We start from the raw sequence: 23007 nt of genomic DNA, 5'->3' as shown, positions 1-23007 counted from the left end.
TATGAAAGAAGAAAGATATACATTATTATTGTACATGTAATTATGGTAACAGAGATAAATGCGAAAAACTAAAACAGTCTCTAGCAAAGCGCTATATACATAAATATATATATATATAATATTATATATATATATAAAGAATATATATATATATATTGAATATACTCTATATACAGTAAATATTATACTATTCGCTATAGTGTTACGCGTTATATATTATATATTTTTAGGTTACGTGTTTAGAATATAAGTATTATGATTAGTATGTAAGATATAAAGATCCGCTACACTACTAATAGGCGATTGTAAAAGTATAGGTAATATAAATTTAGTCATCGATCAATGAACGCGAATCCGCGATGCGATTGCGACGTCGTGGCACTTTGAAATCTGCCGTGTGATCGACTTTAGAAAAAAGAAAACAAAACTCAACACGAAGAGGACTTTAGATGAAGAAAGAAGGAGAAAGGATATGTATTTAACCGAGAGCTATATACACATTAACGACAAATTGGTGTGCTTTTTCTCTCTCATTATAGATACGTTAATAACTTCGTATCTCACTCGTCGGCGGAACAATAATCGCGCGATGTCGCTGGTAAGTAAATTAAAGTAGCCGAAAGTGTCGGAATTCGTTGTGTCGAGCTGAAAAATCGCGAGTAGCCGCGAAAATCGTTTTCTCGAGATTTTTCTCTCATTATAGAGAAATGTTGTCGAGCTGATCCTTTCAGTGTATCCGAGTTAATGGAGTAAAAACGCATAAAAAAACTTTCTTTTCTGTTCTCACTATATACGAATTCTTATTCGAAATTATATTATACATGAATATATACATATTAACAAATATTTTATTTTAATTCATGTAATCAACAAAATTTACTTGACACCTTGGGGTATACGTATAAGAAAACATTTAAGCTGACATACTCTGAGATAACTGATCGCGTAACTCACGATTGCGAAGTACATCCGACAACTAGACCTAGATCTTAGACCTAGGGATGTACAAATGCTTATTTTTGCTATCTTAGAGAGCGTTAGAGCTCGTATAAAAATTTGTGATGAAAAAATCGGGAAGATTAGTGTACTTCGTGATATATATGTATATATACGTATATATATATATATATATAAATATATATATATCTACATATATACAGATGCACAATATATGTATATGTCGATCGATGTATCGTCGATAAATTTAAGTAGTAAATCGCGTATCGAGGTCACGCCTGGAACTTTACGGAATTGTCCGCGAATTTGATTGTAAAGTCAAGCTGCGAACTTTCTGACACTATCGGTTGTGTGTGACCGGGAGATCGTCGGTTCAGTTTTACCCGACGTTCTCGAGTCTTGACGGTGTTTATATAGAAGAAACTAGAGCGAGAGCCTGTCTGTGTGGTTAAAGCTCGCCTCGCAAGTTTGAGAGAACGGAAGCTTATGATAGAAATTTGTTAAATATTAATATTCGTATCGCGATTATTCTGAGACGTTACACAATTATAATCTTGTGAATATATTCCTGAAAAAACGATCATTCGCGAATTTCCTTCCCGAGTAATTTGCGCGCGAGGCGTGCGCTCTAGGTGCTTGAAAACAAAAAAAAAAAGACAAAAACAAAAAAAAAAAACAAAAAAACGGAGACTCTCGTTGACTCAGCCGCAAATTCGAGCTTATACAGGTGAACTCTAGTTGATAGCGCGGTAATGTGTTTTTACCAATTTTAGAGATATAAATTGCATTGCATTATGTGCATTGACGAATTAACTTGGTGTCTTAGCCGTGGAAAAACAGTTTGTCGCGAGTTCGATTGGGATTTAATTCTTAATCGCGTTATGTTCAACGGAGAAAGAGCAGTGGATTCGTAAGTCCTGCTTTCTACGACAGGTTTTGTGCGACGATCTAAAGTTAATTTAGCGAAGAGAAGATATACGCAGAAACGAAAGATAGATTGTTGAAGTCTTGCGGAGATAGAAAGAAATAGAGAGAGAAAGAGAAAAATAACTTTAGCAAGGAAAATAAATGCACTGTCTTGAATTCATCATGCTTCGTGTTCCTATTTCGGCGAATAATACGAAGCATAGTGGATTAGAAGAGCGCGCGGATATCTGCGAGAAACGTTCGAATAGATTGTCGACTTTTGTTTGTGAGAGAAATACGCGAGACACTCTCTTTCTCCGTCTTGACATTTGAGCGAGAACTTTTCGGCGCATCCGTCACGTCGTGTGTGCTAACCAGCACAGAAATCGTGGTAATTAAGTAAATAAGTAACCGCAACGAGTGAAATAAGGTCAATTCTACCAACAGATATGATTAAGCTAGGAATACCTATGTGCGTATATACAGATCCCATTCGACTGAGACCTACCGCCTATACAATAAGCCACGCCAATCGACCTGAACGACTAACAATGCTAAAAAGCTCGAAAGAGTATTCACGTGAGATTTTATATAGACGCAAAAACTGTTTTAGACGTTCAAGTTTTTAATAGAGCCATAACGCGTTGCGCTAATAGGTAAGATATTGGAATATAAACGATTCGACAACTTTCAAATAAAATATATCACGAAAAGAGACTTATAGTTTAGAATTTTCCGGGGATATAAATAATTGACGAGTCATTTGTGATATTATTGTTAGTCGGTTTCAGTCGTTTCGGCTTAAAGTTAAAAGATTTACCGGTGTTTTATTAAGACGAGCAAAAATTCACGAGCTTTTCGTTTCGGCGTAAGTGTAAGGAGTTACTCGTAAGTGTTCATAACGTAATTACCGTAATTAACACAAGTTAGTGGACGGAGCTACTTTACATACGAAAAATATACGTGTGACAATGGGGGACAAGTTTTTTTTCACGATGCGAGTCCTGAGGCACAGTATAATGGCCAACTGTTTTCAATGTGAAAAGAGCCCAAACGGTATAGATGCACAATTATTGCAGAAAATTGGCGTGTTACTGTAAGTCGTTATATCCACACGGAACAATATTCCATACAAACCTTCATTAGATGTTCATTAGACGTCACATAGAGTTGTGAACGACCATTAGACGTCTAATGAACGTTATGTCTGTGTGGGTATTGTCGATAGTTTAAAAATCTTTTTCTAAAAAAAAATGTGTTTTTGCAAGTTTTTTCTGTTTATCTTTCTTAATGATGTTTTCCTATGTTTGCGGTAATCTTTTCGCTTCTGCAAAAGGAGGACCTTATTTTTATGATTCACTCGTTCGAAGTGTTATGGAAAAGATTGTACTGTACATGCGTTGTACATTTCTACGTTCGCGCGAACCGATAAAATTTCTGTAAAAAGCGCGAAATCTAGTGAAGTTAAAAACCATGTATGCGCTGGAATCAAATAAACGATTTTTTTTTCTTCTGAATTCGACTCTATTATTGAAAAGGGACATGCGCTCACACAATCAATTAAAACACAAAAAAAAGCATCGAACTCTGGCACATGCCGGCATGCGCGCGTGTGTGTGTGTGTGCTTGAGGTTCTACAAAAAATGGATTTTAAAGCGTTATTAAAATAAAAATTTTTTTCATACGTATATGTCGATTAAAGACATGATTTTGTTACTACACGACGCGAATCGCCGGACATGAGGGGGAAAGAAAATACAGATGTCACTCTCCTTACGTATAATGCTAAAAAAAATCGTTAATCAACGTCAAAGAGAAGAATGGCGCATTGTATCATCGGACAGAAGCAAAGTGCAAGATGGAAGCACATAAAATGGAATCCCTAAATTGTTAGGCACATTCTTTTTATTCTTCCATAATTTTCATTAATAATTTTGTTCATTCAGAATTGTGATTCAAAGAAATGTGCGAGAGAGATTGTTGCGGCATTTAATTCAAATATTAAATGTGAAACGAAAGTTAATAAAACGATGAAACTCGGGGAGGAGAGGGGGAGAAAATATAAAATTTGTGTGCACAAAAAATTGTTGATGTGTGTGTAATGCTATTAAATTCTGAATGGGAAACGAAGGGACGCGAACACACACACATACGTAGACGCAAAATAATTCATACAAAATGATTAAAATGTAGAAATGTGATATCGATGAATTATCGTCACTCACAGAAACACGTCGTCGCTGATCTTATCAACAATGAATGTAATTGTTTAGTTAACCACGCGCAGTTCGAAACTCCAATACTTTTTCATTAAAATTTACTCTCGCACAGCATCTATAATATAGTGGATTGAGCTATTATTGATTGAATTCTACCGGAATTTCAAATATTGCAATAAAAAGTATTACGCGGCCTCCTCTTCTAGAATCTATTATCGAGCAGAGTCAAAGAATGTCACTTTATCACGAAAGTTATTTTTGATATTGCAGCAGCACAATCGATATGATGGATGAAAATAATCGCTAATCGCACTTTACGCACACACACACAATCGTCGTAATGTAATCACAGTTAGTTCGGCATTACATTTTACGGAGCGTAAATATCGCTTTTATATTTAAATATTACACGCGAGAAAGAGACTAGCGTATATCGTATGTATATCGCCGATTGCAATGCTGCTGTTTTATAATAATTGATAAAATCATCCATATCACGGAGAGATCTCTTCACATTGCAGCCACGTCAAATTTTTAATCGTGAAATTAATAATATAAAAAACCATAGCATAAACCACGCTATAGTTTTGCACTTGCTATATTAGTACGTAAAACATATTTACTTTACGTGGTTTAATAATAAAAAATTAGCAAAAGGAAAATACATTTTTTAATTTATATTTATGATGTTGGATTTTACTATTTCAAAAATATTCATTGCTAGCAAAACTTCGAAAAATACTATATTTTATGTTAATATAGCGTAGCTTGAAGGATATGTGTACGATAACAAGTAAATATGTAACTATAATGAGAATCAATGCAATATTATTTCTGTAATAAAATAGAACAAATTCATAAGAGCATAATACAATAGTATAAATAACGTCTAACGATATATAACAAATTGTTAAGAAAAATATTGAGTGTATTCTAATTCGATAAGTTGAAGATAATAAGCGAATAAAGATTTGTAGAGGATTCAATTCTTTGTTTTTTTATATAGTCGCTGCTCGAGATTTTACAAGTAATATAATGAAACACGTTCTTCGAGCTACGAACGTTAAAATGCAAATTTTCTTTTTTTTGCTAACTTTTCCGCAACCAGAACTGTCGAATTGCTGCTGAAGAGATGCCGGTTTTTTATGCGGAAAGAAAGAGATCGAGAATCCACAAGCGGAAGAAAACATATATATATTTCAGGGAGAAAGAGAAAAAGAGAGACGAAAGAAGAACCACGAGAAAAGAAAGAAAACAAGAGTGCGAGATTTCTTTCGATTTAATTAGGGGTGGCTGCGAAGAGAGAGGAAGGGAGAAGAAAGTCGCGTGATTCGCGACCGGATGACGCGTGTGTGCCACAGCAATATGGCGCCCGTGCCGTCCGCGGAAATTCTTAATTAAATTCTCGCCGCTTCCTCGGGCCAGAGAGACCAGACCGAGAAGGCCGCGCTGTGGAACTCCATCGGAGTTTTTTCATCCGTGTGAGGTCTCTCCACAAGTCGAACAGAGAGACCGGGACGAGCCAATCTTCCATCCCCCTTGTTATCCTGCTCCCCTCTCTTGCGGCCGCACTTGGCAACTTCAGATTGCGTTTGGTCCTCCCGAGGACGAAGTCTTCTCACCGCAAAGTGAGCTTTATTCTAATCTGCCGCCACCGTGCGACGCGAAATAATTAAGCTCGACCATATATAGGCGCGCGCTGGATATATCTCGATGTCGTTTTATTTTGTTTGTTTTGTTTTTCTTTTCGTTCTTTCTTTCTTTATTTAAAGTCGACGCGCCGCCGGTTCGTTTTCGCGAAACGTAACTCGTCCCGCCAGTTTTACGCTAGGAATTCGCTAAGCTCTCTAGCTGCCACGCGTTTTTTTCAAGAGACGAGCGAAAAATTCAAATACAAAAAATTACGGAGGATATTGAAAAATGATGTTTTTTGAGACAAGTAAAATCACTCAAGAATGTCTTGTTTTACGAGAGTATAATACTTTGATATTTTGACGATTTTTGGATAGTTTTTAAAAAACAAAACTGAACATGAAATAATATATTAATATGCCAATTATACTCTTTTCGATTGTTTACTACACACGTTGCCGACAAATTTAATACAGAATCAAATATTTTCGTTACATTTCCGAGTGACGTATTCGTGTCTCTTCGCGTCGCGAGAATCAAATAAAACTGCAAAATATCCCGCGATATCATCTCGTATGTACATTCCTATATATTATCGTAGCTGACTTGTCGGGCTTTGGCAAGACCGAGCCAACGGATACGGTGGCTGCCTTCTGGCAAAACCGGCGGTTTCGGATATGAAACGCCTGGTTGCGCGAAGAATTGCTACCATTTTCAAAACGTTTTCACAAGACGCCAAATACACGACACGAAAATGGCACTTGTCCGATCAGCGGATAATTTTATTGACATTTTGCGAACCTCGCAATTATTTATTAATTCACAATACATTTTGCTTTTTTATCGAAACATCAATGTGGTAAAAAAATTAAAATAACGGCTAAAGGCTATTGTGTTTCAAAAGAAGCTTCGCGAAAAAGCGATACATCCGGACTTACTGATCCGAAAAAAATGCCAATTGTGTGCCAATTAATGTAATACATAACTAACCTGATATCACATCTGCAAGCGAAACTGCGAATTCTCGAAGCCCGGATCGTTGCAAGTGCGCATTGGATGTTGATTAGTTGTTATTAATCGCGTTATCGAATCGTTTAATACGCGCACAAATTGACAAATCTTCGCAACTGACGACTTTCAACCAAGTATCGAAGTAAAAAGATTGCGTTCGAAAAGACCTAACTCGTCGAGTGTGGAGCGTTTATATTAACCAATCGGAATAAGAAACTGACCATTACGTCGTATGACGTTGCTGTGTCCATCTTCGCTCATTTTGTTTTCATTGGTCATAACTCGAGCGTCACCCGAATACGATTTTCAAACGCATGAAAGTGTTCGACAATCAACGCCAAGTTCACGCGGCTCATTGGCAAAACGATGCTGTTGTTTCCAAACGCTAACGCGTTTGTTACTGTGGTATCGCGTTTCGTGAGTGACAGTGCACGAACTTGTTGAACGCGTCTCGCTTTTTCCGTGCACCAAAAAAAAAAAAACAAACGAGCTGCCGCCGCATGTAAACAAACCCTGGGAACCGGGAGCACCTAATCATGCGCCGAGCTTCGAACGATCACACGCAAAAGTCCTTCGTAACGTACGAGTCGTGCAATCAGGCAGCGTGATGAGTGCGTGGTATCGTTTTACATGACTTACGCGTGAACTTTAAAATACGAACGTCGAAAATAGGTGTGTTTAATTCGCGTACATATCGTGCCGACACACGTGTGTGGTCGAGTGCGTATCGAAATTTTATGTACACGGCGCGATCGCGATGTAGTTTGTTATTATTTGCCTCGAGATGTTATCGCGTGTTATTGGATTCACAAGTTGCATCCAAGTGAATCGCGCAAAGTTGTCGAGAATGTCCGAAGAACCGTTCGAAAGATCGCGGCAAAGTGCAACGTTACAATGGTTATGGAAACGATGAGAGGGAGAAGAGAGCGGAATAAAATGGCGCGACGCGAGTTTCGCAGTTTCCATTTCAACGTCTTTAAATGAGCGACAGTCAATTCCTGCAGAGCGTTATTATTAAAATATCGTCAAACGTTGAGAGGAAAGAGGAAGAAAATATCGAGGTAAGATAACGCGAAATAAAGTATTTATCAGTCAACTTATCATTTTGCAAGTAGAGAGGGTGTGCTCGGGAGCGGGAGGGGTTGTGCAAACATTCTTTAGAGGCACGCAAATGAACATTCGCGTATCTAAACACGATGAAAGAAATTATGCGCAAATATATCTCGTACAACGACGGTATATCAATGTGTGTGTAACGTCTAAATGCTCGGAAAGAAAGAGTTAGCGCACTTGACTTGAGAAAAGTATCAATATGTATAAGGGCTCGGAGAGCTACCCTCGAGCCACCCTATAGATAAACGTAACGAGTCATGAATTATGAATCGCGTTTCCTGGAAAAGTATATGTTATCTTTGTTCCTTCGCGACGATTCTACCGTCAAAAAAGACGAGAGAGCGGACTTGGATTTGGAATTAATTAATGACTGTGATTATTACCATACAAATATTTCCGTAGCGTCAATTAAGAGCTTCGTTAAATCGATTCCCTTCGAGTCTTTCTTTGAATTGAGAAATGTTCTTGTAAGTTTCATTGTATTTACATTGTACCTTTTATTAAATATTAGTAGAGTACAAGATGTAGAACAGCAGTAAGGAATGTATAAAAGTTATCAAATCTAAGAGAAAGAGAGAAAAAATTATATATAATATATTATAATAAAAATCACACATACAAAACATAGATCTGATAATCGAAAGTAAAGAAGCTTTTGGCTAAGTCTTTTGTTCTTCAAAGTTAAATTTATATTGGTTTTGTATACAAGTTGTTAACGTCGTAGCGTAAATATACGTCAATGCATATCGTAATATAATTTCCAGGATTTACTATTTAATGCGCTTTAATTGGCAACGAACGAATGCGTTGTAGCACGGAGGACGTTCGTGACATTTTTACATTAAACTCTCGAGTGGAATTTAAAATATATTTCTCTGAAACTTTTTCCATTAACACATTTTCCTTTTCTAGTAAAACCGTAAATACACGAGTTATAAATGCTTACAAACAAATATATAACTATATAGAATTTAGCAGAGCAAAATGCGATAACGTCGCGACCCTCAATTTGATAAATCGCAGTATTAAAAAAGATGTCTCTACACAAATCTAGTCTTTGCATATTTATTCAATGTTGTTATATTTCACGCACAGCACTCTTAATACAAATGTGTATATAAAAGTGTTTTAGTTTGCAATATATAAATTATACACACACACACACACATTTATATATTTATATATATATATATATATATGGCCTGTGTCGAAATGTTGATGAAAGAAACTTCTATTTTACTGGCTATTGCTATAAAAAAATTTCCGCGAACTCATATGTAAAATAACGTGCCAGTGAGTCTGTAATTTCTAATTTATTGACAATTAGTAAAGAACTAATCGGAAAACCGGGCACATATATCGGACGCGCGTGACGTTATCTGACGTTGATAGAAACACGGTTCGTGTTTGCTGAGACAATCTACATTACCGACTTTGTTGAACGATCCGCTCTCGGTACAACACCCGCGTCAGAGGACGCCATTATCGTGTTTAGCCTTGAACGCGGAGGCGCAGGAGCACGAAGTCGTCCTTCGGGTTGCCGTCTGCCAGGAGTGTTCAGTCGGTGCCGGTCGGTCCCGAAAGCCGTTCACGTTCCGAACATCTTGCTGGACGCAAAAAACTTTAGGATGGAAACAGACATGTATATTTGATAGAGCAGTCCATCCGATCGGGAAAGAAAGACGACTTGATTTTAAACGTGTAACGCGCGATAATGAGCAAGTGAAAATAAGGATAAGAGAAGATAAAGAAAGAGAGAGAGAAAGAGAGAGAGATAGAGAGAGATAGAGAGAGAGAGAGAAAGAAAAAAGAGAAGGGTCGTGAGATGAATGGATAATCGTAAATAAATGTAACATCATCACAGTCGCGCGTTATTCGAGTAGGAGGAAGAAAAAGGTGCGAATCTGTTCTCTTTTCGACACGCATAATCATCGAGGAACGACCGGGATCGAGAGTGGCGAAGTGCTTGTCTGCGAACGCTGTGACGGAAGTTGGACGCTCTCGACAACATGCCCCTGACGAATCGCAACGAGAGATAAAGGTGAGTCGATTGTAGTATGTTAACATTCATCGTATATCGAAGATGTTGGACACGAATTTTTGGAAATTCGCAACGCTCGTTAAAAAATCAGTTTCCGTCGTTACCGATATGTCGAAGAAATCGACGACCTGTTCGTTGCACTACTAGCGTATGTTATTTACATTAAACAAAATATAAATCAATCTCACGGACTAATAATAATAATAATAGAAAGAGTTTTTTTTTTTTATTGAAAGAATAAAGGACAATCGAGAAAAGTCAGAGAGAACGTTGAGACAAAGTAGATATATTAGATGTAGGAAAGGATGTTATGAAAAGGAAACTTGGGCATCGAATAAGGAAACAATGGAGGGAAGGAAAGAATAAAAGTTTGAAGCGTTAGTTGAAAGATAGTCTTAGTTGACTTTAAATTCTGGTATGAATACTTGAGAAAAGAGGAGCTTATTTTTCTCAATAAGCTCGAGGTACAATGGATTAGTGCAATAGTAAACGGTCGTAAAGGTCTCATCTTACAATTTATTCGAATAAAAATCAAGAGAAATTCTTTTTGTGATGCTGAAATGTTTAGATGCATTCGTGTGTTTCTCAAATTGATAAATTATTATCATAAAATACAGTAACGTTAAAGAGGTTTGTATAAAGATAATCAAGTAAAAATTTGGTTTTTGTTTTGCAAGAGTTTTATAATTAATACATTTGAAACACTATGGGAGAAAAAGAATGAACGATCGTAAGGATGTGATAAAACAAAAAAAACACATCTTACAAAAATTTCAGCATTGCGTATACGTTTCGATATGTAAAAACCATACGAGACACAAGTATACCTATTTGAAAAGTGGTCTATTTTGAAACCTAATAATTTTATTGTATAATTTACGTGAAAAAGGGAGAGAGAAACATGTACTACGTACGACAGATGACTTATAAACGATAACAGCGAATAATCGCGGAAGATCGTTTCTTACGAATTCGTCGAAATGGCGGTGTGAAGTTCGCGTGAATATGTTTGCTGTTTAAAATTTCGATAGCATTTAACTTGAACCTTCCGTACTTCTACATATATTAGATCGAAGATTTCCGCGTCGCTGCTTAGAGAAGGAAAGGGTTGAAGAGGATCAGTATAAATTTCACGATTTATTGATCCTCACAAGGTACCCCGTAAAGTTCGACTCAGCGACTCAGAGAGGTGTCCTCTGCTTGATTTATCAGCGCAGCCATTGAGTCAAATCGATCTCCGTTATCTCATAGGAAACTGCGGATTCTTAAAATTTAGGAAAATCTAATTATGTAATTTTTTCCGCGTTTTGAATAATCATGTGAAAAATAATTATATTCAAGTAGTCAAGAAGAAAATATACTAAGTGCATCATAAACGTTACGTTTCTTGCGGTTTCTCAATGCGTTTCCATACGGTTTGACCATTCTGTCTGAGGAATATCGCTGTTTGATATCATCTCGCGACTGCTGTAAACGTAAATTAGAACGACCGATCGGTTGGTCGCGCGAAAAGTTCCGCACCGCGTGCAGCGAATTGCGTTGCTAAGAGGAAATTGTCGGATTCAGCCGGAAATTGCGAAATTCACCGATAGCAGCGATCTTGAGGCTCAATCGCAATCTTTCGTATGCTGTTCCCGCCTTTCCTTTTCCAAGTCACACGCATCGCAGAACCTATACGCGAGGATATTTCATCTCGCGATTACGTCGTTTCGATCGGTCGACCGGTTTAATGAAGGCCCCCGATACCTTTCACAGGAGGTATCGAACCTTCAGAGAGCAGTCGCCGTCTTCGATCTCTTATCGAAGCTTCACGGACGCAGCAGTGAAATCATGGCGGAGACAGAATTGGAAAATCCTCTTCGTGGAGATAAGTCGAGAAGGAAGGAGAACTCTCTTTCTCTCTCTCTTTTCGCAAGCCGCGTTTGCCCAAGTATAATGCGGCGTATATGCGCTTTTTGATGAGCTCAAGTCAGACTATCTCTGCAACACATTTGAATACGAGAATTAGATGATATAATTTTTGGAGAATTATATCATCTGATTCTCGTATTCAAATGTGTTGCGGAGATAGTTTTTATGCCTTCTTTTTTAATGAAAATTTGTATGTCTTTTTAAGTTATTACGAAAATAAAAAATATTTAATATTAATTAAAATTTTTGCACACTATGTTATATTATTTCAATGGCATGGTTACGGATTTTATGCTCAACACGCGGCGATTCGAAGCAATTTTAAATAAATAAAAAACAAAAATACAAATAAAATACAATGACATAGTGTAATCGACTATATTTTCGAGTCGATGCTCAATGCAGCTCGTTACGAGCGAGAACGCGGAATACGGGGCGATAGTGTTCCAATAAGTTTTCGACGCGAAATTGAAATCCTGCAAGCTGCGAGCGTAAACTCGTTACTTATTCGTCCGGAAGCGCCGTAACAGCGTTGTGAAACTTTCAGTCGAAATGGCAAGGCGCGCGCGCTCCGATCGTTTAACAAACGCGCTGGGGCCCTATCATGCTCGTCTCCCATAGCCCCGAAACTTAGAATCGTCGCAATGCTATGTCGCAAAGCGTTTATCCTTTGATTTACGTCCCCAGTGTTTCGCGTTGGTTTATACGGAAATGAAAAAAGAGAGAGAAAGAAAATAACACAGCGGACAAGACCAATATTGCTGTTGATTTTGCATTGCTCACATTTTCTTTCTCATAATTCTGAAAAATATCTCTTACATACATGTGTTTTGATGAAAAATAATTTCTGCAATATCAAGAGACGCGGTAGCGTTTCCCCGCCTAGTTCCGAGCGTTCCAGACATAACGAATTCCGTGTAAAACGACGGACCGTGGACGTCGAGATGAAACAAGCTATTTTCATATCCCAAGCAACGGTTGAACAGTAACACTTTCTCGAGAGGCGCGCGTACTCTGGGCAAATTTTCTGTGAACCTTTCTTGGAAGAGGTAATTTTGTAAGGATATTTTATAAGGTGGAGTGTCTGCGACGTTCTTAGATCATCAGTAGATAAAACAAGAGAACGCAATCACAAGATGTTTGATCATCATTAACTTCGTAAACACAATATGACTAAGAAAGAGAGAGAGAGAGAGAGAAGGAAAGTAGAAATAATACATACACATGTACACCGAGCTATACTCGTTGATATTATCAGTGATATCTTCTTTACGTTCACGAGATTATAGATCGTATCGCGGGGAAAAAACAGAATCACGTGTCTCCATCGTTTTATTTTATTAATGGAGCCGTTTTTCGCGTCTCTTCGATCGTACGTGACCAGAATGACAGCGCGATGAACGTTGCACGTGTAACGCGTAAGCATTTCTTTTCGAAGAGGTGCATTGTGGATTTATTCGATGTTGAGATAAGAAAATTGTTGCGCGGATGTAACTGAGACGTTCATCTGACGTATGCGTATATACATTCATTTCACTTACATAGACAAAAAACGAGAAAAAACGTAGCTAACAAATTATGTTTCACTTGGGTTTCAGGTGGGACCGAAGGAACAAGCATCTCATCCTAAAGGGAGCAGCGGGAGAAGAAAATATGGGAAAAGGAGACAAGAGAAGTGTCGCGCAGCGCGGTGATGGCGGTAAGTCTGTTTTATCGAGTATCTCAAGCATGAATAATGAAGAAAATGAAATATAATTCTGACACAAAAAAAGGAAAATTAAAAAAGCACATTTATCTTTTTGTCTGTAATATCGTTTATTTTTTCTATCGCTTAAGTTAGTGGATTTTTAATAAATAAGAATATCGAAACGTCACTTAAATGTCACAATAAGCGTTGCTACATGTCAACATTTACGTTAAGATTCTCTCTTCGCTGTAATCGCGCGTATATATTTTATTTCTATTACTTTCAAATATCTCCAACCGCGCATTTTACAAAAGTACATATTTTTTGCATTACTTTTTGCGCAATTATGAGAGAGTTTTCATTAACCGGATATCTCTTTTGCAAAACGTGATGAGATTTCCGCGGTTTGGTTAAAAAGCGACTCATTTTTCTTTGCTTTTTCGCGTGAAAATACCGTCGTCTCGTCTCGCTGCTCTCTCGGCGACGAGCGTCACATACGTTTTACGCTTAAAATTGCGATCAAAGAAAGCCCCGCGAACCGGAAACGCGCTGCCAACGCACGCAGAACGAGGGGGAACGTTCGATCGTGACAGCATAGAAGGTGACGTTGAACGATCGGAATTTCGATACGCGAATATCGAGGTTCCGTACGTTATCGATGTTATCTCGTGAAAAGGAATAGCGCGCAAGTCCACGTGCATGTAACCGAGGAATTGAATCGAGGGAAGAACAAGAGAAAGAGACACCGGGAGGGAGGGAATGAAGGCCGTGTGCGCGCTGCGCGAACAACCCCCTTACTTTCCACTTCCTCGATATAACGACGACCGCTATGTCATTGCTCGGCGTTACTTGTCGTGTTGTTTGCTCGTTACGTATTTGCGACCATTTGTATACCAGAAGAGAGATACCCTGATACCAGCCCCGAGAGTACTTATCTCTCTCTCTCTTTCTGTGCTGTACACACATACTCTTGCGCGATATCGCTGCATCTCGGATTTCGGTGCAGCAGCCTTTTCACGTTGTTTGTTTCTCGATTTTCCGCGTAAGCTATTTGTTGAGAGAAGAACGTCGAAGACGAGAATAAGAGCATTACGAACGGCGAAGCATTTCAAACAAATTTTCGAAGAAAAGATATAAGGACGGAGTAATACAAGAAAAAAGCGTTAAAAAAAGTGAAGCGAAGGAATAAAAAAAAACATGTAGATGCTCGAGTTACGCGAATATACGCGATTATTTCGCGGATGCGCACGTTCGCGAAAAAATGATTGAACACCACAAGTTTCACATGCAATTTCACAGAGCGCGGCGGTTTTCACGTGCGAGAAAATCCTACGAGAATCTCTCGCTTTTCGGTGCCGGTTCGCGCTTGTTGTTCGAATTCGCTCGTGTTTTAACAGGGAAAAGGAAGAAGGATGAGAGAACGCGATGACGTGTCTCTCTCTCCGTGACTGCGATTATAACATTTTGCGGAGACTATAACGCGATTCGAGATACGTTTTTAATCAAAGTTACCTTGACAATGTGTGCGTATCAGTAAATATTAAGAGAATTAATCCGTTGCGTCGTTTAACATTCCAATCGATAATATAATTAATCAAAATCGCATCTCGGAAATTTTTCTTCGTTGAGAAAATACAAAAGAATAATTTTATAATAAAACGAAGGAGGAAAAAGGAAATTAGTTTTTCTCAATATACAGAAAGAAAAGAGATTTAATTTTGCTCTTTTTTCTTTGTTTTTTTTATTGTTAGACGCAATCTAAAATGTCACTCGCGAATTTCTAGCGCGACCAAGAAAACCGTTCAGCGCGTTCGACGGCTCTTTTAGCGAGGAACAATACAAGCGGTTGCAACAAAAGCAACATCCCGACGCAAGGATGGGCACGGGTATACACACGGGTGGGCTGTTTGTACACTTCAGTACGCTTCTCTGGCGCGGAGGACATTGCGCGCGTATTATCTGTTTGCGCGCGATGTGCTGCAAATCGGAGCGCGGAGTGGTGGTGCTGCAAACGTGTGATTGAGAGGGAAATAACTCTCTTATGTCGCGCGTATACGCGTGTGTGTGTGTGTGTGTGTGTGTATTACAGAAATAAATCCTTTACTTGTACACACATATCTTTAAATATCTTCCTAAACCGTACAAATAAAACAACATAATAAAATCTCACTCAAGAGCAAAACTCTTGAAATATCTTTCCTGCGCGATGTGCGCGACGTTATGTAATTAATTTATCAGAATTGCAGCAATCGTAATTACATCATACGCTCTGACGGAAACATTTAAAAGGAGAGCGGCGTCTTTCTTCGCGAATTAGAGATCCGTCATAAATCCTTTTGGGGAAAGTTCGATCTGCCTTTAATGGAAAACGTTGCGCGCAGCAAACCCTCTTATACATCGAGACAAAACTAGTCTTATGAATTGCATTATTGCCGCTTGTGCGCGGATTTGCGAACACGATGAAAAAGATACGTCGTCGGGAGAACGTAGAGTTGAATACACGAGGTTGCATCTTGAATGTGTATCAGGAAGACGTAGACAAAAGCAATAGCCTTGAGGATGATCCTTGAGGATGCTGGATGCGCACCTGTCGTCGACACGCTGTCGACTTCCTCGACAGTCTGTTATTAGGCTTTATGTGTGTGCACGCGCGCGCGTGGGAGGAAACTTCAGACATAAGATCTCTCTATCTTGTGCGCGACATGATTTGTACTATGCATCACTGACAACCTGCTGTAACGTATCACGTCGCGAGAACATGCTCCATCTTGGATGGTGGCACCTATCTTTATTTATTACGTTCGATGTACAAGGTAACTCGGAGTAAAATGTCGCATCTTAAGTCTTTTTTGCAATTTAAATAAAAACGACGATACATTTGACGATGAAAATGTTGTTATCGCCGAAAGCAATTCTTTGCAATTAACGTAAGATTTTTGAGTTTTCAACTGTTAATCTGACAATATGTTAAATGTTAAATAAATTCACGCTTATAAATTATTAATGCACATTACATATGACGTATTGATGAAAGAAATATAATACATGGTAAAAAGAAAAAGCAAGCTGAACCTCGACGCTTGCCTTGACCGCGTTCTTCAGCGATTAGAGCGTAATCCGCGCGTAAGTGCTAAAAGTACTTGTCAAAAAAAAGCACGTGTCCAGCTTAGTTCAAGTTGTTTGTATTATTTTACTTTCTACGTTTGTGTAAAAAACACGGTAACAATTAGTGGGAATTATTGAGACATTTCTGTCAGAGAGACATTTTTATTGCGCGCAAATAATTAAAACCGATTGTTTGAGAACTTTGTTTAATGAAGTTCGTCCTAATGAATGTTCGACGTAGTTACAGCCGTTCTAATGAGTAGGCATCGTTCGATGCAAAGTGACAGTTTCAATTTTCATCAGAGTAATTTCGCGTCAGATGCATCGGCGATTGCAACACGCAGTAAATGACAGAAAATGGTTACGTACTCGCGTCAATAGCCGACTACTAGGTGTTTGCTCTTACCTTATACCGCGTGTCGAGACGTGATGCGAGGTAGTGCCTACGAATTCAACAATGTAAACTGATTGGACGGGAAACGTTTGCAAGCTCTTAAACGTTGAATGGTCTTGTTATCGGTCACGGCGAGCAAATTGGCGCGAACAAAAAAAAAGAACCGAGAAAGAAGAACGGCGGTGCGGGTAAATGCAGTGCGGTTGGTAGTTTTTCGGTCTGTAACGGCGATTATCGTAAATGCACGAGTAAGAAATCTCTCTCTTTCGGTGGCACGCGAAGTGTCTCACTTTAATTCAGTATTTAATCTCTCGGTTGTTGTGAATATGTTACAGCGACATAAAAAATTGATATTTCTATATTCAAATATATTTATCACGAATTTCGAATACCGTTAAGATGAGAATTAAAATTAAAAATTGCCAAATCGGATGTGCAAACAGCGTTTCTAGCAGACGTTTACTCGCATGAGTTTTTTTTTTTTACGGTGTTGACAAGGTGTAATCAGTGAACACGTTTCGACATGTCAATGTTGTAGTAGCAAGTTACAACGGCGAATTGATCGGATCTCGCGTCGGCAACGAAGTTTTTAATCGTCGCGCGAAGCAACTACACGAATGTGTATGGGTATTTTAGGTTGTACAATTTTTGAGATAACTTTATTGCTCTGTCTCTCTTTTCCTTTTTGTATATTACATAAATATTTTGTCGGCTCTTACAAATGTATTAAAGCCTACATTCTATATCACATGTGGAAAAAGCTGCGAAGAACAACGGCTACGTACAAAAAAATGTACAGCAATTAAAACGCGCGCGCTCCTCTATCGTGCGTTATGTTTGCACATGCAAACGTGTTTGGTAAACGATAACATGATACACCTTTTTTAGTATTTTTTTCTTTCTGTTTTTACTGCTATACATAAATTTACATGCTACGCGAGGCAATGGCCACTATCCGGCGACCAATAGATCAATATTAGAGACTAAAGCGATTGTTAAATCTATGAAACACGGTTTTTCGATTTTCGACGCCGAAGGCAAATACGTACTGCGCTCTACTTCATAAAAGTTGAAATTCTTGTTTTAATGCCTGCTGATTACAATTAAATATTACCCGGGAAAAACAGTTCTTTACATATAGACAAATTCGATGTGATCGGTTACATACAATTATATGTAATCTTTTATGAGATTGAAACGCTCTCTCATACGTGTACGATTGTACATAACTGAATATCGAATTTGTCCACATATGAGGAATTTTCCTTCAGGGGAGTCGCACTATAAATGTCTAACACGCACTATTTTACTACGAGTGAAGCGAATAAAAAAATATTCGTTTTAGTTTGCGATTATTATAACAAAATTATTACATTCTCTACATTGCACAATTACGTGTATTGTACATGTACAATATTTCGCGGTGTTAAATTGGGCATTCGTTTGTCAAAGAGCGAAGGACAAATCTTAGTTAGTGTTATTGGCTTTCGTAGAACTTCATGATTTCCGCCCTGGCAGCTTCTACAATAGAATTGCTGCACGGATTGGGGTCCCAATTAATTCCGGGACAACCCAACGATTCGAAACACTTGGAGAGACGACTGTTGTTAGACGAACAACAATGAACAACTGCCCAGACACACGGTTTTGGACTCGGAACGGGTGGTCTCGAAGTCGGGGCGACAGGGAACTTCGCTACTTGCACGCCCTCGCGATGCGGGTTGATTCCCTGAAAACAGTCAAACACAGAATTGCAACATTTTTTTCTCTGATACACTCGTTTAGTTATAGTTACGGTTTATATACATATCCAGTTAATTTAGAAATTCAATTAACATTCAAGTAACTGTTTTTGTATTACATGAGTGTGTGTTTACACCATCATCTAGAAAATTATTTTTGTTGCCACTTACAACGAGATCGTAGCAAGGAAACGTCAAAGAAAGGCGGCGACTGCGCTGCTCGGCATTCGGTCAATTAAGCGGAACAAAGCGATGCAATTATGGGGTTGTCGAGGTCGAGTGAGGGACGGGAGCGGGTCACCCTAACTCGCCGCAACTTTCCCCGCGGTTTAATGAAGCGCGCTTCGGTTCGGTAACGCGAGACAATCGGCAACCGCGCCGAGATCGGATTCGCTCGGTAAACAGTTGGGATCAAGTCCGCGCGAGCACGGTGAAGTGTTTCAACAGACAAATGGAAAACTCACCGTGAAATTGATCTCGTTATTATTCCTTGGTTCCACCACTGTCGGCGTGTCGGGTGACGGTGTGAAGTTAATAGGATGAACTATTATTCTCGCGCTTATCGGCAAAGAGTGTAGTCTGGCTAGTTCCTGTCGACTCCGTTCGTATTCGGACTCATTCCGTCTGTTTTGCCTCCACCTATGGATATGAAAATAGAGATGTGATTTGTTCGGGCGGTCCGAATGAGCAAGCGCGTTCACGAGTTCATCGTCACAACTCTGGCGATTTTGATTTACCTGTTCTGTTGTCGTCTTCTCTCGGCCTCTTGTTCCAGTCGTTGTTTTTCACGTTCTTTTCTTCTCTCCTCTTCATTCCGTACCAAATTACTCGGAATCGGGTGGCTGTCCAGTCGTCTTCTGTGCTCCATCAGACGAGGATCTTGGTAATAGGTCGGTCTCGTGGCTTCCGGCCGTCTCGTTCTTTCAGTTTTGCTTCTGGACCGTTCCCTCAACATTTCCTGCCTTCTCCTCTCTTCTCGCAACCTCACCGCTTCCAGCCGCTTCCTCTCTTCCTCGTACCGCCTAGATTGCTCTCGTCTCGCTTCCTGTTCTCGCCTAGCCGCCTCCTTTCGCATCTGTTCCTCTCGCAGTCGTCTGTCTTTCTCTTCTCGCTCTTTTTTTCTTCGTCTCTCTTCCTCCTGTCTTCTCGCCGTCTCTTGCTGCCTACGCCGGATTTCCTCCGGCGAGCTTCGCGGATCGATATACGTAGATACTGATGGTCCGCGGTGTTTTCCCGCTTCTGGATCAAAATATCTGTCGCGACGTCTAGCTTGCTCGATCAGTCTTCGCTCCTCGAACAAGTTACGACTAGTCGATTGATTGTTCCGTACGTCAATCGGCTGATTCCTTTTGATGTAATCCTGCAGTTTCTTCTCTTCTTCCTCCTGTCGTCTACGTTGTTCTTCCTCCTGCCTTCTGCGCTGCTCTCCTTCCTGTCTCCTGCGCTGCTCTCCTTCCTGTCTCCTGCGCTGCTCTTCCTCCTGTATCCTGCGCTGCTCTTCTTCCTGCCTCCTGCGCTGCTCTTCTTCCTGCCTCCTGCGCTGCTCTTCCTCCTGTCTTCTATGTTGCTCTTCCATTTGTCGACGATATTCTTCAACGTTCCTGTTCATTTCGTGAATCTGCGAATCTCTGTTATATTCGGGTCGGTAACGCCGTCTTTCCTCCTCCGATCTTTGATCAAGATGATTGACGTTGATTGGTTGATTCCGCGCAATATATTCTCGCAGCTTTTTCTCTCTTTCCTCATCTTCTCGCATACGTCTCTCTTCGTCTCGATCGCGCCGTTCGATATCATTTGGATGCCTGCTTTGGGATCTCGTGTCCATCAAGTTCGACGGCGGCTGCTGTCGCCTTCTTTCCTCTTCCTCCTGTCTTCTTCTCTCTAATTCTCTACGTTGCTCTTCTCGTTGTCGATTCTCTTCTTGACGTTTGCGTTCCTCCTCATCCTTCTTTCTTTGCGCTTCTTGTTGCTTTCTGTACCACTCCTGTCTTCTGGCTTCTTCCTCCCTTCTCATCTCTTCGTCAGATCTTCGTATTTTCTCTTCATCATACACAGGTGTCCTAAAGTTTGGTGTCTTCACATTTTTCTCTTGCCATTTGCTCTGCGATCTTCTTCTCATTTTCTCATCCTCTTGCAATCGTCGTCTTCGTTCCTCTTCATCTCGTTGTCGTTCCTCCATTTGTCGTCGTCGCGCTTCATCATCTTCCGTACGAGATGCGGGAATATGATTCATCTTCCTGACATACTCATCGTACTGTCTCGTCCGCATTTCGTCTCTTCTCCTTTCCTCTTCCTCCATCCATCTGTTCGGCGTTTTTCGATCATTCTGTTGCTGTTGTCGCAATCTTTGTTCTTCCTCTTTTCTGCGTTTTTGCGCGAGATGTTCCTCGTATTCTCGCCTGATCTTATTGATGTCGGAATTCACTTCGTAATACTGGTCACGTTTTCGAGCAGCGTCTTGATGATATCGCATGTCGTGCTTCCTACGACGCGCGTTCATGGTTTGCAACTCGTTACTGGACACGACGCCCTCGTCCTCGCCGAAACCCCAATCGATCGATCGCTCGGCGCGTTTCTGCTCGCTTTTGTCGTACGCAAATCCCTCGGTATTTGCCTCGGCGAGCCACAGCAATCGTCGACCGCGATTCTTGCTGGCGCCATCATCATTGTCCGATAAAATCGGCATCCGTTTCGCTTTAATCTCCTCTCGATTCTTAATTTCGATTTTCCTGAGTGACTCGTTCCGTTCGATTCTCGTCTCGTCTGAATGTGTGGATTCACCGAGATCCCCACGAACCGGTAACCTGTCCGGTTGGTTAGATAAATGATCGGAATCGAGATAGCTCGCGTCCATATCGCCCCTGTTTGTCTTGATCTTCTTTGTGGTTTCTGATCTTTTAAGCTTTAACAGCTCGTCCATTTCTTCCTCCTCGTCGTCGTACGTCAAGTCATAGTCAAAATCTAGGGATATCGGCGTCACGTCTTGTAGAATGGACGCGGGCACTTGCCGTTGCTCCTTGTCGGGCGTATCTATCGATCTTTTCGCCTTGTGGGACGACGACGACGACGACGACAACGCTTCGAGACCTTCGCAACCAACCTGTAGCTCCGGCACGCCACCGACGCCAAAGGAGTTCGTGTTGACCGAAGGCGTTTCGGTTCGTTGCTCCTCGAACACGTTCGATTGCTCGTGATGAGTCTTCGTACTCGGCGTCGTCGTTAACTTAATCTCTGTTGTCTTTGTCTTGGAGTTCAGATGGCTTGTCTTCTTCGGGGATTTGCTCTTGTTTTTCGGCAATAAATCGTTGGTGGGCGTGGTTGCGGTCAGCAAAACATTCTCTTTGGATAGATCCAACTTGTATATCTCCACCGAGCCCGGTCCTTGATCTTGAAACGTGTCATCCGCCACAAAGGGATCGTCCAAGAGATCTGAGGGAAGTATCACCGTTTCGCGCGAAAGCGTCTGCGGCATCTCGTAACCGTAATCGACTTTGTCGGCTTCGAATTCCGCACCGGCGATATTCAGTAACCACTTCTGCCAAGCCGAAAAGGGGTAGTCTCGCTTTGAAGAGACAATGTCCTCCTTCGGGGATCTCTCAAGCGGCAAATTTTGCTCGGTAAACTTGGTGGAGCTGTGAGGTAGCGCTGGTAGTTCTGAAAAACGTAGTTAGGAAAACTTCTTATAAACGAAATGCCTGAAACACTTACGGTTTTTTAATTTTTTTAACTATAAATTACTTTTATCGTTATTTGTATCAAATAAAAAGATAACTTATTCGCACTAGAATAATAAATTTAAAGGATATTTTAAAGTAAAATATTCAATTTTGCATTGCGGAAATGATTGCACTTTAGAAATAAGTTATAAAAATGGGAAAATGCGATTTAATAGCCATGGGCGCGATAGTGCTTGGCCGATATCGGAATTGCACGGAATACGACAACCAAAAGGGGACTGTGATTAATCAGGAAAACCGGAGAGAGAAGGAAAGTCGAAGCAAACGGATTTCATTAGGCTGTACTTCGTCGCGACGCGTCTATTCCGTCTTCATTAGACGAGGTGACTCGACAAAATTAAATCGCTGACGTAACCGAAGCCAGTTGAAGTAGAGCGTATATATCTATCTAGCAAATAAGATCGAAATGTCAAGAGTACATTACCAAAATAAGTTTTAGATGCGTATATATATATATATCACAAATTTTATAGATTTACAATTCTATAGATTCAGATTTAGCGATCGGTGTTAAAAAAATCGGTGTTAATAATTGCAAACAAAAATTATGTG

General features: G+C 40.0%; 2 protein-coding genes across 5 annotated transcripts in view; one reads left to right on the top strand and one right to left on the bottom strand.

Moving 5' to 3' along the window:
• The first annotated feature begins 7222 nt into the window (after positions 1-7222).
• The window catches only part of LOC109856381, a 67872-nt gene continuing 52087 nt past the window's right edge, over positions 7223-23007 (top strand). The window contains exons 1-3 of one of the 2 annotated variants that reach the window (XM_020431601.1): positions 7223-7786; positions 9722-9879; positions 13389-13489. In XM_020431601.1, the coding sequence (XP_020287190.1) occupies positions 13444-13489 (46 nt within the window). In that variant the 5' untranslated portion in view covers positions 7223-7786; positions 9722-9879; positions 13389-13443. The remainder of the gene's footprint in view (positions 7787-9721; positions 9880-13388; positions 13490-23007) is intronic. The other variant, XM_020431603.1, reaches the window with a different exon arrangement.
• The window catches only part of LOC109856380 (trichohyalin-like), a 31382-nt gene continuing 26373 nt past the window's right edge, over positions 17999-23007 (bottom strand). For all 3 annotated transcript variants that reach the window (XM_020431599.1, XM_020431598.1, XM_020431600.1), the window contains exons 3-5: positions 19456-22372; positions 19183-19357; positions 17999-18705 (exon numbers count right to left, since the gene is read on the bottom strand). In XM_020431599.1, coding sequence (XP_020287188.1) covers positions 18454-18705; positions 19183-19357; positions 19456-22372 — 3344 coding nt within the window. In that variant the 3' untranslated portion in view covers positions 17999-18453. The remainder of the gene's footprint in view (positions 18706-19182; positions 19358-19455; positions 22373-23007) is intronic.

Source organism: Pseudomyrmex gracilis, unplaced genomic scaffold (assembly GCF_002006095.1).
Source record: "Pseudomyrmex gracilis isolate BER0280 unplaced genomic scaffold, ASM200609v1 scaffold_116, whole genome shotgun sequence".
Lineage (NCBI taxonomy): Eukaryota > Metazoa > Arthropoda > Insecta > Hymenoptera > Formicidae > Pseudomyrmex > Pseudomyrmex gracilis.
The sequence above is the reverse complement of the archived record's forward strand: the minus strand, read 5'-3'. Positions and strand labels throughout refer to the sequence as shown.